Raw genomic sequence first — 19,737 nt, 5'->3', positions numbered from 1 at the left:
ATTCACATTCACAACAGGGGAGCGTGCTAGGGGAAGAGTCATTCAGTGTACTCTGACTGACAGAATTTGCTAAGATTCCAGTTCTCCAGCCGGCAGTACCTTGAAAAGCAATACAAGCACAGAAATCAAACATTTTTCCATAAAACCAATTACAAAAAGTTTTAATTTCCCAAAACACAATAATTAGAAAAGACTGCAAAATTTACATAGCCTTCAACCGCAGATTGCACCAGAGTCTCAGTCCACTTTAACCTCCTTTCTCCAATGTCTTTATTGGAAGGATTGCTCATCACTATGTATTATCCAGCAGAGACTATCAATATTCTACATATTCAAAAAGTTACTAAAGAAATGAGCAAAACTGTTATGAGAACATTTCTTGAATGATTACATATCACAAGGGTTGAATTTAACTGCATTATATGGAAGTTCAAATCTAATGGTTTTGTCACAGGGCATCATTGTAGTTCACAGCAGATGCTAAAAGTATTTTATGATGGATCTTTTTTCTCATTTAATCTCCTTAAGATCCCCGACCTGTCTATTTTCCCAAACTTCAAACTTCCATTATAACCTCTCAGATGGTCTTATGATGCTTTTTTTTTTTTTGCTTGCTGTTAAATGTAGTTACTTAGCAATAACCATCACTGAGAGATTTCACTATGAAGAATGACGGGTTGCTTAAAATTTAATCAATTTTAGTTTTCAAATATATTAGATGTGTTAAAGAAGTCAAAAGAACACAATGGTGTACATATAGGACAGAGAAGCCAATACAGAATCAAAATGCAGCTTCCAATCAATCAGATATGTTCAGGATAGGAGGGGCTGGAATTTATTAACACCCTTTGCAGTAGAGTAAAGCAGTGTGACCCTATGGATCTTGGCTGTATTATGGATCTGGACACAAATAGAACTTCCATTGAGGTTCATAAGGCCCCTACTCCATCCTCACAGACTTCTGATTTCACACAGAAGCATAAAGGGTTTTATCCGAGCAAAAACAATTATGACATTCTCCATCGGCCTTTATTGGGAGAATTTATAAGAGGCCATGTCCCAAAATGCTGGTGTAAAAAGTTATATATTTTTGTCTGGATGGGAACACATGTTGTTCTAAAAACTCTATATACTGCTCAGCATTGATAATGCCTTTCAAGATGTGTTAGCTGCCCATGCCATAGGCACTAATGCAACCCCATAGGCTTTTGAACTGTGCACTGATGGCGAACTGGATGGTGCCACTCCTCTTGGGTCCACAGGACATGGCGTCCATGATTTCTGACCACAGAACAGTTTTTCATTTTGCCTTAGTCCATTGTGAATGAGCTTTGGCCCACGGAAGACATGGGCTTTTCTGGATTGGGTTGAGATATGGCTTCTTCTGTACATGATGCAGCTTTAACCTGCATTTCTGGATTGCACGGTAAACTCTGACAACAGACAATGATTTCTGGAAGTATTCCTGAGCCCATGCAGTGATTTACATTACAGAATCATGTCTGTTTTTAATGCAGTGCCTTGTCCCATATGCATGAGAATTTCTCCAAATTCTCTGAATCTTTTTATGATATTATATACTGTAGATGGTGGGATATTCAAAGTCTTCACAATTTTATGTTGAGGAACATTTTTCTGAAATTGTTCCACAATTTTTAGATGCAGTTTTTTTTTACAGATTGTGAACCTCTGACCATCTTTGTTCTAAGAGACTCTGCCTCTCTAACATGCTCTATTTATACACAGTCATGTGATTTAGTAGAGAGTTCTTCCAGCTGTTTTTCAGTAGCACCAGTTACTTTTCCAATCTTTTGTGAGCCCAACTATTTTGAGATGCGTTGCTGAAATCAATTTCTAAATACGTTAATTTTATGTAAAGACGTGTGTTCTATTGGGAATAAAATACGGTTAGATGAGATTTCCAAATCATTGTATTTTTTTTCTTAGCATTTATTTACATTTTAGGCAGTGTGCCAACTTTTTGGGCATTGAGGTTGTAAGTGACCAATTAACAGAATTTATCTGTGATTTTAACATCTACATTCTGCAGTTCTCATGCTGATCACTTAGAAAAAGCTAATCTTAGTGATACTTATTCCATATACAGTAAACTGGACTTCAGAAAGAAGATCTCATCTGTCAACTGAATTGTGTATTCTACACACCATTAAGTCCCAATGCCTGTTAGGGATAACATCACAAGATACTGTAATAGGAATCAAAAAGCTCCCTCCAGATATTAATAGGGACCTTCAGATGATATCCTGCTTGCTGATGAAAAATGTAACCCTATGACCTTAGTGTGTAGAGTACAGACTTTGTAAGAAGAGTAAATTACAGATCCGTAGTCTATAGTTTAGGCAGGGAATTACTGTTAGAGCAGAACTCTTTCCAGTATAGGATAACATTTCTTTAATGTGCCGGATCATTTTAATTTTGTAACTTAGCACATATCTAGAGATGTTCTCCACTATGGGTATTCGGATAGGCAAACAGATTCAGGTAGACTTTGTATTTTAATAGTCCACTATAGAGGTAACCGAGTCCAAAATAGTGTGGAACTGTTAGCTCTTGCTTTAAGACTGTCTCTATGCAAATAGCCATCGGGATAGACCGGATATAATTTTGTAGAAGCCGCCTACCAAACATGAAAGCTGTGAGATGCGCTCAAAAGGATGATTGACGGATTAAGGATAACTGTAGACCATTCACTGAAGTCCATTTAGGAGAATAGATGTCAATCTATGTAAAGTTAGCTGGAAGGGCTGCATTGCTTACCTACAAAAACCTGGGCAAGACGAACCAGAAGAGAGAGTTGCATGGGGAGTCTACTGAGGGCTGTGAAAATGCAATGATTTGGAAATCGGCTAGTCGGGGTAGATTTTCCGAGGCTTGTTGCAGAGAACTACAACACTGTAGTAAACACAACTATAGTTGGACAGCTGTACACAGCTCAGGGAGATAAGCTCTACAGCACCCTCTAGAAGATTGGAAACACCCTGGAAAATGTAAAATTTGCAAGGCATAGTCAAAAATATTACTGCTTTGAAATATAGTGAACTCTAAAGCAAAACAAAAAACATTCAATCTTCCAACTCTTGGAATTGTGAATAATGTCACATTTTGGACTTCTTCAAATATCCACCCTGCCTCTATGACAGCCTTGCATAGTACCAGCATGCGGTAGATCAACTTTTAAGTTTTTTAGTCGGGATAGGTCTTCATTCTTGGTGGAGAACCTCCCAGAAATGTTTCTGACTTGTGATTTGCAGTTTCAACCATGGGCTGTTTCCAAACTTCTGGAGGGTACTGTAACTGGATTGTAAAAATTTGCTATAAATTATGAGGATATAGACTAATTTGTTAATACACAGACTTTATATATAAGATAATTTATATATTTAGATTTACTTGGCGGTTCCTGTGATCAGATTGACACATGTAGTTAGTAGCAACGCATATAGCACGGTAGCTGTAATTGCACACGTCCCAGTTATCTAGTTCAGGAGACGGTTATGTAATTGTGGCAAATAGTTGGACACAATTAGTCTGTTGTGTTTTTTGCTTTCCAAGTTCATGAATTCCCTAAAGCCATCAACTATTTTTTTAAGAAATTCACATTTGCAGCAAGTAAGAACCTCAAACACTGGGATAGGAAAGCACATTTCCATTTTCAGTCTTAACCAGGTAGCGGACAATGACAAAGGCTGTAGGTCCTATTTTTTCTACTTCTTACTGATTGACCGCTTTAGTCCTCAAGCCTACATTATAGCTTCTGAAACCAAATGGGTGTTTGGAGTGGAAGTTCTATTCAATGATTTTATGTTTTAGAGTGTCTTCCCATAAGGCTCTATTCACATCTGCGCTAGGGGTTGGGGTTCTGTTTTCCAACTCCCTATGGGGGCAGAACAAGAGAATCCCATGGATGAACGATCCGTCTCATAACAGAACCAAACAGTGCCGAACGCACCCCATTGAGTATAATCAGGTCCATTCGGTTCCCGGACGAAAAAGTCTTGCATGCATGACTTTTTCTTCCGGCATTCCGTACTGGACCTGTGACAGAGGCTCTGAACGGGGCCTCCGATGCAGATGTCAATGGAGCCTAAGTTTTTGTTCCACTTTTTGCAACAGTTTTCATAATCACAGGAAAACCATTTCATGCTGTATTTGTAACAACTGCATGATATGATTTGTAGAAATATACCCTTGGAATGGTAATATGATAAAGTATTAGAATTTATTAAGACTGCCGGTTCATATGCCAATCTTTATCTGAAATAAGATGCGCCCAATTTATTAAAAGGCACATAACTCTTACTAAATTTGCTGCACCATTTGGCAGCCTGTGTGCCAGAAAGTTAACTCTATGCTGGCTATGAGTGGGCATAGATTTGCACTAGGTTCTGGTACAAATTATAGTAAACCTGTCGGACTGTGGAAGGCCCTCCCTCTTTTGCTATGCCCCACCCACTGTTTTGAAAAATGGCAAGAGGAGTAAGCAAAAAAGTTGCTATTTTTTTAAATGATTTAACCAAGACCGTCTGGCAATTTCAAATTAACCTCAGATTTCCTTCTGATTTATTACAGCTTTCAAACAATGGTAATAATCTAAAACAATCTAGGCCCAGATTTCGCATTGCATATGGCAGCTAAAAAGATGGAGTGAATTGCGCCAAATTTATAATAAGTTGCAAACCTATTAATAATTTTGGTCTGTTCCAAAGTTGGGAAATAAAATCTATATCTGCTATAAGAAGGCATACATTTGCACCGTTTTCTGGTTTTAGTATTAATCAAATTGCCAAAAATGATGGTTAGCGGATAACTCATTTTCAATAGGACCACCAGGGATAAAAAAAAAAAAAAAAAGAGCGATATTTACCCCTCTGCGGATGCCGAGATCCAGCATTCAGCCCACTGCGGTCCCTGGAATTGTTAGGACAAATGATGTCACAGAAAATCATGTGACCACTGCAGCCATTGAGGCTGCAGTGTCTCATTCTTGAACTCCTGGCATCATGGTGCCCAGGATGTGAGTGCCAATGCCAGGAGAACAGGCGGTGATGGTGCAGCCTCTCATTAGCTGCAGCAGTCACCTGATTTCCTGGGACATCACCTGTCAGAGGAATCTTCGGGACTGTAGTGGGCTGTGGTGCTGGATGCTGGCGACCACAGAGGAGATCCTATTGAAAAGAGCTTGTCCAGCTACCAGACAACCCCTTTATAGGGGTTTTCTGAGGTTAAAACAAATTCTAGGCAGGGAATAGTGGGAATAGTCTTTGTTGATCCATGTGATGTTTTGATCACTTTCTATTCTGTTTTTGTAAGGCAAGATACGCAAAATTAGCTATTTTAGCCATGATTTTTGTATTTTTTCTCTCATTAGGTGCACCATGCAGGTTAAATAGTGCACTAACTTTTTTCTCTGGGTCAGTACGAACATGGCAATATTAGGGTTGTGATTTTTCTTTTTTCTTACATAGCTAAAGTTGGGGTTTTGATGTTTTTGCTTTTATTATTTTTTTCTATACTTTTCAATTTTTCTCTTTTTCTCACAAAGAATATCCCCATCTTTTATTATAGGTCACTGTAGCTGACAGATGCAGAGGTCATATTCAAGCCCCTAGGTGCCACAGCAACTCTTCGGGACCCCGCAATCACAGGGTCCGATGGGTGAAAGAGGGAGCCCCCTCCCTCTGTCAGCCTTTTATATGCTGCAGTCGCATTGACTGCAGCATCTGAATGGTTAAGCAGTGGGGATTGGAGGTTTCTCTAGTCCCTGCTGTTTGAGTAAGTGCCGGGCTATTATCCAACAGCCGAGCACCCTCTCCCTCTGGCACGGCAGACCTATGCCAGGATTCTGATGCAGCACCATGAAAAGGTGATTGTATTAGAATAAAGCCGCTTACCGGCCACAGTAAAAAGATGTATGGGAGGTTGTTAAGGGGTTAATGATGTCCTCTTCTTGACTTTGCAAAATGAATAGTTCATATGCCCATGTCTTCTGACATATTAGTCTTTGTGTGCCTTACGGGCTATGAAGGGGCATGATGAGCAAACAAAGTATATTAGTCTGAAATAGCATTCTAGAATTTATGATTTGTTAGAGCGTACCCAAACTTTCAGATGATTTCAGAATAGGCTGCACTGTGCGTGCGTGAAGAATAACACTATTTCTGACCATCATATGACTTGTATCCTGCATTTAGCACCCTTTTCCTTCCTAGAGCTGTATCTCTAATATTAAAAGGGGTTGTTTGGTTACAATATCATTTTTTTCTGACAGTTGTGCTTGGCTAGGGATGCATTCACACAAATCCGGTTGGATCCGCACCCAGATCCCAATGGCCTGTCCTCAATAGTATAAATCTGGACACTCCCTTTAAGTTATATGCATAGCCACTATAATTATAGGGCAAATGGTGCACTTGCACTGGGCCTCCTAGCAACTGCCGCTCGCGCCATTTTCAACTATGTATGTGTTCTCTGTACGTGAGCACAGTTGAAAACTAGGAGGTAAGATGGGAGGGAGGCACAACAGGCAATATAGCTTCCGCATTAATGACGATTTTTCTTATTTAATGCCCGGGTCCTGTATAAATTGTGGTACATGTGACATCCCAATGGTGCGCCTTCATAGTCCTGCTCCTCTGTTCTCTTCTCTCCTGCAATGTGACCGGAAAGGAGGGAACAGAGGAGCAGAAACATGGATGCACACCCCAGGGGGGCCACATGTGCTGAAATATATACAAGACCAGGTCATTAAACAAGGAGTGATAGGACCAGATGGGGCTTTAACCCCTTAAGGACCAGACTGTTTTGTACCTTAAGGACCAGATACTTTTTAGGGATTTTAGCCATGTGGTGGTTTTACTGCTCTATTCTTTTTTCCTTTAGCAATCACAATTATTTTTGCTGCGTTTTTTTCCGTGACATATAGGGCAATTTTTAAAAATATCTTTTTCACTGACTTTTTTTTCCGTTTTTAAGTTTTATTGGGGGTAAAAAGCTTAAAAAAATGGGTTTTTTTTACATTTATAGTTATTTTTTCTTTAATTAGTATATTTACACTAAAATAAGGTAAAGGAATGTGTTCCTTGTTTTGTTTCGGATGTTTTGATATATAATATGTATGGTTTTGGATTACAGGGCGCTTATAGCTACGTTTTTGGTTGGCGTCTGTTTTGCGTTATTTTCTTTCTTTTGTATATATTATTGTTTTATTCTGTAATATTGTTCTACTTATGCATGTAATCATGTTTTTGTTACCATCTATGTCCCCCATGACGTCATGTAAGACCTCTGGGGGACATTCACAAGTTTTTTTTTGTTTTTTGTTTATTTGACACTTTCTCACTGTAACTTGGACATCCATAGGGGCCTCAGTTACAGGGGAAAGCAACCCCTGTGGTGACATTAGTCACTGGCAGAGCTGGCCAGGGTCTAGTGTGACCCTCCAGCACTGTTGTAGCAGGGAACCCAGGCGGCCATATGACCCTCCGACTCCCGCAGTGGAAGACAGCCTTTCACTTTCACTTTCCAGTACACAGTGCTCATTGAGCACTGTGCACTCAGGGAAGCAGAAGGCAGAAAGGGTTAAATACCCCTTTGACCTTCTTCTCCGGGTTATCAGCTGTCACTAACAGCTGATAACCCGTTCCTGTCTCTGACTGATTGCAGAAGCAGGGGGCTTAAAGCGCTGCCGTAATTCTACATACGGCGGTGCTTTAAGCCCAGGATCAGGCACCGTAAATTTACAGTGCCTGGTCTTAAATGGGTTGAACAGGGTAGTCAGGACATAAGGTAAACGGAGGTGGCAGAGAGTGGCTTATATTAGTGTGGGGGTTACAAATGGGCTTATATTACGGTGGGGGCTACAACAGAACTCATATTACTTTGGGGACATAGAGGCACTTATATTACTGTGGAGGATGACGGGGGAATTATTTTGTAGTGGGCATAGTGGAGGAATGGAGTGATTACCATATGAGGGCACTGGAACGATTACTGTGTAGGGGTACTAAGAGAGGCAAAAGGAGTAGCGACAAAATGAGGAAACAGTGCTGGAAGAAGTTCGGAGCATTGGGGTGAAGAACTGGCTTGCAGAGGAGCAAACTGCACTGTAGGAAGGCAGAGGAAAAAGCGAGCAGCTGCATCTAGAGAGATAAAACATTAGTGTGGGGTCACTCCAGGAGAGCACAGCAACAGGTGAGCACTACAGTGCGCAGGGTCAGGCGAGTAGCAGGTTTTATTATTTTTTGAGTTACCAAACATCCAGTGGGGTAGTCCACTCAAGATACCTTTGCACTGGGCTTACCAAGGTTTTAAAACAACCCCAATACATCTGTGGTGCCTATAAGATTGTGAACAGCGCTGAAGCAGCGAAATGAATGAATGAATGAACATTTTCTAACTGTAACAAGTGTAAAACACGCCAGATAACTGCAAGTTAAAAGACGGAAATCCAACTACTGTTCAGTCAATACTCAATATTTATATGCCTAGGTAAGGGGATGGTTAGAGCACTAGACTATTATTGATGCACCAATTTAGAAGATGAATGTTGAACATGAGCAAACGAATCATCCAGGAATTCAGCAGATCTGGGAGAGAAGGTTAGATGAGAGCAAGAGAAGTGTTAGAACAAGGGGTCACGCTCTGAAGCTGGAGGTGAAAGTCTCCCGGGGAATGGACTATAGTGCCGCTTCTTGAAAATACTCCTACTGTCAGGTGGATGGCAAGTGCATAGAATAAGTGTGATGCTGAAAATAACAGCTTGGCAATATCCCCAGTCTTAAACCAAAGAGAAAATGAGATAGATATGACAGATAAGAAGAGGCAACCGTAGTGATCAGCGGCGAGGTTAAAATGGAATTATACAGTGCCGCACAATGGGAACTCCATTGAAATAACTACTATTATGTGGATTGTGCTGTAGTTGGAGAAGTTTGTAGAGTATTGTATTCCACGCACATCCATTTCAGTCCTTCTGTAATTGACTCCAATTGTATGAAAGAAAAGTCCGGGATTCTTCTCATGTAATCTGAAGAGAAGCTCGGTCTACTGCAATACTCCGCACTTTCAGCTCTTGATGCAAGATGTTGCTTTGTTATACAATTGGGGCTTTGATAAATGAGCATCTACAGTACTTCATCCTGCAAAGTTTACATTGCACCATACCGCATGAACATCATTGAGCGGCATCACGTTTGCAGCCATATTGAGGACAAAGAAGGGTTCTCATAGAATGAAAATTCTTTATTTGGAAGCCTAGAAACTGCTTACTGGCTGGTTGTAGAGCTCGATGCATTCGGTGATCGGGCTATGAAGGGGCATGATGAGCAAACTAAGTATATTAGTCGGAAATAGCATTGCATAACTTATGATTTGTTAAAGCGTACCCAAACTTTCAGATGATTTTAGAATAGGCTGCACTGTGCGTACATGAAGAATAACACTATTCCTGACCATTATATGACTTGTATTCTGCATTAGCACCATTTTCCTTTCTAGAAGCTGTATCTCTAATATTAACCCCTTAATGATGCGGCCCCCTTTTTTCCGTTTCCGTTTTTTCCTCCCCCCTTTAAAAAAAATCAGAACTCCTTTATTTACCCATCAACATCGCTGTATGAAGGCTTATTTTTTGTGGGACGAGTTGTGTTTTTCAATGGTGCTGTTTAATGTACCGTATAATGTACTGAAAAACTTTTAAAAAATTCTAAGTGGAGTAAAACGAAAAAAAAAAATGACATTCCATCATCTTTCATGGCGTCTGGTTTCTACGGCACACAAACAAAAATGACATGATAACTTTATTCTATGGGTCAGTACGATTGCTACGATACCAAACCTATATAGGTTTTTTTTTTTCTACTCTTTTTTTTTCAAAGACATTTAATTTTGTTAAAATTATTTTCTGCCACCATTTTCGGTGCAATAACTTTTTTATTTTTCCATCGTCATAGTTGTGTGAGGGCTAATTTTTTGCGGGATGTCCTGTAGTTTACGTTAGAACCGATTCAGAATCTGTACGACTCTTTGATCGGTTTTTATCACACTTTTTCTGGGAGACAGGGTGATTGAAAAAGTGCACTTCTGGCGTTCTTTATTTTTTTTTCAGACGACGGTCACTGTGCGGGGTAAATAATGTGCTACTTCGATAGAGCGGACTTTTACGGACAAGGCAATACCAAATATGTATTTTTCTTTTAGGATTTAGATTTTGTTTTTATTATAGATACGGCAAAAGGGGGGTGATTTAAACTATTATTACTTTTTTTTTTACAAATTATTTTCACCCTTTTTTAACCCCCCCCCCACCCCCCCACCCCCGGGGGGAGCACAACTAGCGATGCTTTGAGAGCTCCTGCAGTATGAGATAATGGGGACGGCTTGATAGGCAGTCTCCTAAGGCAGCCCTAGGGCCTTTCAGAAGGCCCCCGGCTGCCATGACACCTGTACAGCCCCCTGCGACCTCACGAGGGGGGGGGGGGGAGAGGTGTATGGAACCTTCAAACATCGTTTGGGGAATTTAATCCCGCTGTCAGACCTCTCTTCATACACACCCCGCCGTACGTCCTGGAGTGGGAAGGGGTTAAAAGGGGTGGTTTGGTTACAATATAATTTTTTGCTGACAGTTGCACATGGCTTAAGATAACAAAAGTAGTGGTACTTACCTGTCCTTAGCCCCAACGATCCAGTGCTGCAGTGCTGCAGCCCTACAGTCCTTCTGGTCTCGGTTTTTGAGCGGGCACCACATAACTGCTGCAGCCAATCAAAGGCAGCAGTGTCACTGCCTGTTCTCCTGGCATCAACGCTTAGCACATCCCCATAAGTAACAGCAGCATGGAGGACATTATACAGCAGTACTGAGCAGTGTAGATCTGATTTCAGTAGCTTTATGTGATTGTTCCCAGCAAGAGAAAACAAGAAATCTTGCACATATGATACCTTTTAATGGTTAACAAAAATACATGATGTTATTGCGAGCTTTCGAACCTCTGAGTCCTTTCTGAGGCATAATGAAATAGATCTGAATATATGAACACTTACCAATGACAAGGCACAGACATGGATGTGATTAATTTGCACTTGAAAGGATAAATAAGTAGAGTAATAAAAGCATACTTAAAAAGTCAACTGATAAAGATGTAAAGGTTTTGTGGTCCCTGAATTAGTATTAGAGGGTCACCAGGCCAGTGTGTTATCTGTGCTATAGATGTCTCATACTTCCCATTCACACAAGAATCCTCTTAAAGAATTTAACCCTCTGTGTCAAAAGTTGTTATACATTTTTTGTACTCCCAAATGCTTCTGTGGCTTTGTTGTCTGAAATTCCTTTTAAGTATGAGGACCTTCATGTGTTTTATGTTGTGTCCGGGACTAAAAAAGTGCTCCGCCACAGGTAGTTCTGTCTATCTCGCTTTAATTGAGTGGCGATGAGATCTCCTCCTTGCTTTCAGTTTTTGTCCTGTTTCTCTAACATAAAGATCCCCAACAGGACATTTACTGCACAGGATCAGGTACACAACATTGGACGTGGAACATGTGAATGTCCCTGGGATCTTATAGTCCTGCTGTGTGTTGGGGATCCGTATCCTGTCCGCAGTCAGCATATGTCAGCAGGTCTTACAGCTCCTTACATTACAGGGATAAGTTCCATTTTGTTTGTCAGAGGGCAATGCACTGATTATACAGTTCCTCAATTTTGGAGGTTGCCTGTAACACATAAGCGGAGGGTCCGAGATTATGGTTTTCAGATGGCCATTCTTGTGTAGGATATAATGAAGTTTCTTTGCAGTCTTCCTTACTATCTCTAGCTGTGGATTGTAGGTCACTACTAGAGGTACATGACCATTTTCTTCCTTCTCTGCGTATTGGAGTAGTTGATTTCTGGGTATCCTGGTGGCTCTGGTGATTTGGTCATTAATTAAGGTGGGATGGTAGCCCTGATTTAAAATTGTCCTTTTAAGATGGTGTAAATGTTCCTCTCTGTCTGTTGGATTGGAGCAGATCTGGTTGTATCTGATGGTCTGGCTGTAAACAATGGACTTTTTGATGTGTTTGGGATGGAAACTCTCCTATCTGTGGTATGTGGGCCGATCAATCAGTTTTTGGTACAGGGATGTCTGTATTGAGTTGTTTGAAATTTTTATGGTGTCCAAAAAGTTGATTTCAGTATATGAGTAGCTTAATGTCAGGTTTATGGTGGGGTGGAATGCATTGAATCTCTCATGGAATTTTTTTTTTTTTCATAGTATGTAAGGCCGAATGAAGACATTGTCCATCTAGTCCAGCCTGTCTATCCTACTGTGTTGATCCAGAGGAAGGCAAAAAACCCCAAGGCCAGAAGTCAATTAGCCCTTTTGGGGGAAAAATTCCTTCCTGACTCCCTAATGGCAATCAGACTGTTCCCTGGATCAACCCCTAATAGTTCCAACCTGCCTATATACCAGGATTGACACTTAACCTAATATTTATATCCTGTAATATCCTTCTCCAGAAAGACATCAAGTCCCCTTTTAAACTCCTCTATGGATTTTGCCATCACCACTTCCTCCGGCAGAGAGTTCCACAGTCTAACTGCTCTTACAGTAAAGAACCCCTTTCTGTGTTGGTGATGAAACCTACTTTCCTCTAATCGTAGCGGATGTCCTCTTGTTACCGTCGCGGTCCTGGGTATAAACAGATCATAGGAGAGATCCTTGTATTGTCCCCTCATGTACTTATACATGGTTATTTGGTCGCCTCTTAACCTTCTTTTTTCTAGAGTAAATAGTCCCAATTTGGATAGCCTCTCTGGGTATTCCAGTCCCGTCATTCCATGTATTAGTTTAGTCGCTCTTCTTTGAACCCCCTCAAGCACTGTGACATCTTTCCTGAGCACCGGTGTCCAGAATTGTACGCAGTATTCCATGTGAGGTCTGACAAGTGCCTTATATAATGGAAGGATAATGTTCTCGTCCTTCGCCCCTATACCTCTTTTAATGCACCCCAAGACTTTATTTGCCTTTGCAGCGGCTGACTGGCATTGGTTACTCCAGTTTAGTCTATTATCCACTAATACCCCCAGATCCTTTTCCATATCACTTTTCCCTAGTGGTACCCCATTAAGTGAGTATTTGTGACATCCGTTCCTCCTGCCCATGTGCATAGTCTTACATTTTTCAACATTGAACTTCATTTGCCATTTTTCTGCCCAAGCCCCCAGCTTATCCAGGTCCGTTTGTAGCCGCACATTGTCCTCTGTTGCATTAATTATATTGTATAATTTTGTGTCATCTGCAAATATTGATATTTTGCTGTGCAGCCCCTCTATCAGGTCATTAATAAATATGTTGAACAGAGTGGGGCCTAATACTGAACCCTGTGGCACCCCACTAGCGACTGTGGTCCAATCAGAGTACGAACCATTTATTACCACCCTCTGCTTTCTATCGTTGAGCCAATTTTTTACCCACTTACACACGTTTTCGCCCAGTCCGAGCTGCATCATTTTGTATATTAGCCTATTATGTGGCACGGTGTCAAAGGCTTTAGAGAAGTCCAGATATACAAGATCAATAGATTCTCCCTGGTCCAGCTTAGAGCTTACTTCATCGTAGAAACTGATCAGATTTGTCTGACATGAGCGACCCTTCATGAATCCATGCTGGTGAGGAGTTATTCCCTTAATCTCCTTGAGGTACTCATCGATGGCGTCTCTCAGAATCCCCTCGAAAATTTTTCCCGTTACTGAGGTGAGACTTACTGGCCTGTAGTTACCAGGCTCACTTTTGCTCCCTTTTTTGTAAATTGGAACCACGTTGGCAATGCGCCAGTCCAATGGTACTACTCCGGTCTTTTATTAGCGTTAACACAGTAAACACTTACTGTAAGCTCCAGCACCACGTCTATGCGAGTCTCTCATTCTGCAACAGCTTCTAGTAGATCACAGACTGCCTTTTTTGCTGCTGCATCACACTGTTGGCTCATGTTCAAACACAATTCTGGGATGTATTAAGAGAAGCATAGAGTCTAGATCAAATGAGGTAATTATCCCCCCTCCCTAATCTTCCTTAGTCAGACCTCATCTGGAATACTGTGTCCAGCTCTGGGCACCCCAATTTTAAAAATACCTCAAACTGGAGCAAGTTCAGAGAAGAGTTACCAAGATGGTGAGCGGTCTGCAAATCATGTCCTATGAGGAACGGTAAAAGGATCTGGGAATGTTTAGCTTGCAAAAAAGAGACTTAATAGTTGTCTACAAATATTTGAAGGGCTGTCACACTGCAGAGGCATCAGTCCTATTCTCATTTGTACAAGGAAAGACTAGAAGCAATGGAATAAAAATGAAAGGCAGGAGACACAAATTAGATATTAGACAGTGAGGGTGATCAATGAGTGGAACAGGTTGCCAAGGGAGGTGGTGCGTTCTCCTTCAATGGAAGTGTTTAAACAAAGGCTGGACAGACATCTGTCTGGGATGATTTAGTGATGCTGCACTGAGCAGGGGGTTGGACCCGATGACCCTGGAGGTCCCTTCCAACTCTATCAGTCTATGATTCCTTCTCCGCATACCCTTATCACTTCCTGTTATTTCTGTTACTAGAGACAGACTTCAATTGACAATAGGTAGTGGACAGCAAGTTAGATGGAAAGGAGACCCTCAGCGGCCAGTATGTTAGACAGATTATTCTGCATTTAAAACATAATTTTAAGTAAATAAATTAATTTGGACTTTTGCTATTTCTTTCATTAGTGATCATATTAACAAGTTGTCTGAAAGTGCGGTGACCATTTACAGCAATCTGTCTAAAAACTTGTTTTAGCAGCAGGACATTAATGAGATGATCTCCCTGGAGGCAGTAAGCCAATGTGCGATGAAAGGAATGTATACAAAACTGTCAGATTATTAAGCCTATAGAGGTGGAAAACCCCGCAGCTAATCCCATTCCTGAGGACGTCCCATCATTTCCTTCGCTCCTGACTGCAGAGTAGCAGTCTGCTACATTATCAGTAGGCAAGTGGGAATCTTACAGGCTGATCATGGATCAATAGGGTCATTTAGCACAAATTGGAACCCATTACAAACAGAGCTGTCATATTTGTCTTGCATCCTATGAAAACGAACATCTTTTTGATACCTTTGTGAACAGAGACTGAAGTGATGCTGACAGCAGGAGATGAATGAGCTGATCTTGCAGGAAGCAGTGACCTGTTTTTGCCTCCAGAGCTGCAGGTTTCTGTTTTTGCACATAGAATTTACTGTTCCTTCTAAAATAGTTAAAGGGGTTGTCTCGCGAAATCAAGTGGGTCTATACACTTCTGTATGGCCATATTAATGCACTTTGTAATATACATCGTGCATTAAATATGAGCCATACAGAAGTTATTCACTTACCTGCTCCGTTGCTAGCGTCCCGGTCGCCATGGTTCCGTCTAATTTCGGTGTCTTCTTGCCTTTTTAGACGCGCTTGCGCAGATCCGTCTTCTCCCTTCTTCTCCCTTCGGCTCCGCTCGGCAGCATCGGCATTTTGGCTCCGCCCCCTTGTACGCATCATCGCGTAGCTCCGCCCCATGATGTGTGCCGGTTCCAGCCTCCTGTCAGTAAAAAAGTAGGTGATGAAGCCAATGATTTACAATGGTTTCTTTCCCATTAGTGATGTTTTCACTGATGCGATATTGAGAGAAAAAAAAAATTGCGACCTAATCTATCATTCAGCGATGTGCGATTTTTATTAATTTTTTTTATCTCCCACGTTTCTCTATGGAGCCTGCTTTTTATTGCATCACAACGCGACAAACATGTGTTGCGATACGATTTTAACATTAGAAAGTCGCATTGACTTACATAATAAAAAACGTGTGATTTTATTGCGCGCGGCAGCGGCGCGATATTATTCTAAAAAAAGCATCGCTGATGCCCAAAAATCGCGATCGCCCGTGAGAAACTAGTCTAAGCCAGGTATTATTTCTCTATCTATACTGTGGAAGAGCAATGCAGGGAAAGATCCAAGCTATTCGTAGACCTTACTTGTTGTTGGCTGGCATGACAACATTATGAAGCTCAAACATTACATTTCCTGATGTATCTCAGCATCCCGAGGGGCAGAGAGTCGGGCTGGTATTTACCAGCTGCAGTAATATATATCACAAGAAGGTATTTACAATCCCATTCAGAATGTAATAAATTGCCCCACAACTGTTCTTCGTCAAATCCTTCGAATCCCCAGGCTGAGACTTGTCTCCGACTTTATCACTGTGCTTCAACACTTCGGTTACAGCATAAGCACACTTCTTCTAATTACCTCGTTAGAATATTAATGTCTAGCGGGAGTTCTTATTTGGAAGTGAAATCTTATCCATACTCATTACTGATTAGTGGGAACCGGCTGTAAACCAGCCATAGTGACACTACTGGTGAGTACTTGTCCTGGGATCTGACCATATGGAGCCGGGATCCTTCTCTTTGTTAGGCCTCATGTCTCACGTGGAAACTGAAAATGGCTCTTATAGGCATACTCTGCCTTTAACTGCATACGTCCATGTACAGAATGCATAATAAGACCCTAATACAGACCCATATTGCCTTCCATGTGCAACCGAGTGGTGCCTCCATAGAGCACTGCATTCTCCCTGCTAGCTTCATATTACGGCATTGAATGAAACATGCCACAAAATCCATGGAAAAAGAACTCTGTGTGCAACCATGTAAAATCAAAGGCACACAGAAGTAGAGTATGGTACACCACAGCAAGCTATGGATATCAGATTTGGGATCCATGCGGTACTGATGTCAATTCTAGCTGCGTTGATGAAGCCTTAATGTGATTTGCCTTTGTTCTCTGGACCTTAGCATATGTGCCTAAGTATATGTGTGAGAGTTCTATGACATTGGGAAATGAGTTGGCTTGAAAGAGTATTTTTATCTCCGCCAATTAGGACCAAGATGACAATACCACTTTTTATGCGGTGGCCAGGAGTATGTAAACAGCTGAACAGGCAGTGTTACATCATTTTGGTAACCCCTGTAGAAGTGAATAGGCGTTATGTAGACAGTGTAGCACAGCAGGCAGATTGGGGTCTTAGAGGTGGGACTTGCATGTATAGAACTCTTCTGGCATATCCTGCGGATTTGCCATAAAAGTCTGAAATGAGAATACCCCTTTATGCCTTATTTTGGTTGCTCGAATATTTCAGAAAAGACTGAGTTGTGGATCCCATTGGGGAGAGGAAGGCATAGAGGGCAAACAAGCATTCGATTGGCAATGTGTAAGGTGGTGAAGGGCATTCCAGTTCCTGCCACTAGAGACCAAGAAGCTAAGGTGCTCATCAGTGCTACGACTAAGCCCCACCTATCCAGTACTGGGAGGCAATCAAAGTCCCAAGAGAAAGGGACCCGCCTCCGCCGGTCATTGCTGCGACAACGTACACCTTTTTCCTGCACTTTACGACTTGGCGTAGTCGGCAGGATGGAAAGTGACATGTGGAGTGCAGCATCACCCCTTCCTCCCATGGACAGTGTGTGGACCTTACAGGTTGGCCAAGAATGGCATCCAAAAACCAGGGGGAAATATACAGTGGTGAAAGGAGCGCCAAGGAAGAGGGAAATAACTCCATCTGTCAATGCTGCACCATCATACACCATCCTCCTGTGCTTTACAACTGTACTAATTTAATTTTGCTGCTTCTTTTCCTTTAACCTTCAATAGTCACTGACTAATCCTTTGTTTTTTCTAATTTTTTGGCTCAGGTACTCAGGAAAAATTGAAGACCAAACTTACATCATCACATTTCTTGTAACATGCTTCGTTCTACCTCTGATGGTCATATTTGTGTCTTATGGAAAATTAATGAGAAAGCTCAGGAAGGTAAGTCATTATGGACAAGGAGAACCTGCTAGAATAAGTCTTCATTCACACTTATGTTCTACAACTCTGTGCGAGAGCTGGATATACCTCAGCATAGATGAGAACAGATTTCATTGAGGGAAAGCAGAGAGATCCTAATATGTTATTACTAGATTCCCAAGAGTGATCCCTTAATAACCCTACAGAGCGGCAGGAGTTACTCTGGGTTGGGAAAGATCAACAACACAAGACTTTCATGGATCACCGATTTGTGTATTTCTTGGTTTACTTTTTGGGGTCGTCTGAGAGTAGTGATTATTGGAGAAATAGACATTTTGCTAATCCCACTGAAAAACACAACAGTCATCCTTTCCCAGCCTGATGGGGATAATACAACATTGGTTTGCTATCCCTTTAAGAGGTTTTCCAATGTTAAGTTGGAGCAGACCTAATCACACATGGTCAGGTATAGAGGGAATACTTAAACTTCTATCAGGTCCCTTTGTTCCATAAGGATTTAGGATCCCCACGACTCTTGTCAATATGCACCGTTGTTCTTTGCAAATAAGTATCTGACCTTGTAGAGCTTTAATCAGCCATCTACTCTAGGAATCAATGACATTTATTGCTTTCCTGCTTATGTTATCATCCCTCTTATTGTAAAAATCCAATATTCCTAATTTAACCATCGGTGAAAGAAATGAAACACATTGACAGAGCAGTTAAGCCTCCAACCACAACCAGTCTTCATTCAGACAGTAAATAAAGTTGACATAATAGAATAAGCTATAGCTATAGCTCTGGACGGGGTGTAAACCGAGACGTGGGATCCCATAGCTGAGACAAAATTAGGCCCCTTTCAGGTTCTGTTTCACTCCTGCAAGGAAGGAGAGTCATGATGCCCCATCTTATTATCATGAGTAATAGCCTTGTGTAGTGCAGAGTGTTAAGGCTCTTGCTCATGACCTGAAGGTTGTGAGTTCAATCCCTGATTGGTTCACGTAGCCGGCTCAAGGTTGACTCAGCCTTCCATCCTTCCAAAGGTTGGTAAAATGAGTACCCAGCTTGGTGGGGGAGGTAATAAATGAAAGCGCTGTGGAATTGACAATATTTATTTATGAGTACATTTTCCACTTTCTTGTCTCATGACATTGCAGCAGCTGTAGGCAGAGGTGTAAATTAAAGCTTCTGGGCCCCGGTGCAAAATCTGTAACAGGGCCCCAACTATAATACTTTTTTCATAGCACTGGGCTCCCAATATGGAGAAGAGAGGCCTTATGGGCCCCCTAAGGCTCCTGGACCCGGGTGCAACTGCATCTCCTGCACCCCCTATAGTTACGCCCCTGGCTGTAGACACCACATCCCATTGCACCCAACACACTTTATAGGTTTTTTTTTTCATTTTTTCGTCCCTGCACTCCAAGAGCCATAACGTTTTTACTTTTCTGTTGACATAGCTGTATGAGGGCTTGTTTTTTTGCAGGATAAATTGTATTTTTTAATAGTACCAGCTGATGTAGTATAGAATGTACTGAAAACCATTAAAAAATGTTTAATGTGGGGTGAAATTAAAAAAAAAAAAGCAATTGCACAATTTTTTTGAGGGGCTTAGTTTTTACAGCATTCACAGTGCATTAAAAATGACCTGCACTTTATTCCATGAATACGTGTGACACCCAATATATATAGCTTTTATGTTTTACTACTTCTAAAAAGTTTAAAAAAAACTTTTTTTAAAACAAAAACTGCTTTCCATCACCATATTCCGAGTCCCTTATTTTTTCTTAGACTGTATTGTGTGAGTACTCGTATTTTGAAGGGTAAGTTGTAGTTTTTATTAGTATCATGTTGGTGCATGTACATCTTTTTGATCACTTTTTATTCAATTTTTTTGGTAACC

At 41.2% G+C, this 19,737-nt stretch overlaps 1 protein-coding gene across 1 annotated transcript in view; it reads left to right on the top strand.

The window, feature by feature from the left end:
• The window catches only part of LOC136626188 (opsin-VA-like), a 49,518-nt gene that overhangs the window by 18,295 nt on the left and 11,486 nt on the right, over positions 1–19,737 (top strand). Inside the window, exon 3 of the mRNA XM_066601015.1 lies at positions 17,741–17,858. Within this exon, the coding sequence (XP_066457112.1) occupies positions 17,741–17,858 (118 nt within the window). The remainder of the gene's footprint in view (positions 1–17,740; positions 17,859–19,737) is intronic.

Source organism: Eleutherodactylus coqui, chromosome 4 (genome assembly GCF_035609145.1).
Source record: "Eleutherodactylus coqui strain aEleCoq1 chromosome 4, aEleCoq1.hap1, whole genome shotgun sequence".
Lineage (NCBI taxonomy): Eukaryota > Metazoa > Chordata > Amphibia > Anura > Eleutherodactylidae > Eleutherodactylus > Eleutherodactylus coqui.
The sequence above is the reverse complement of the archived record's forward strand: the minus strand, read 5'-3'. Positions and strand labels throughout refer to the sequence as shown.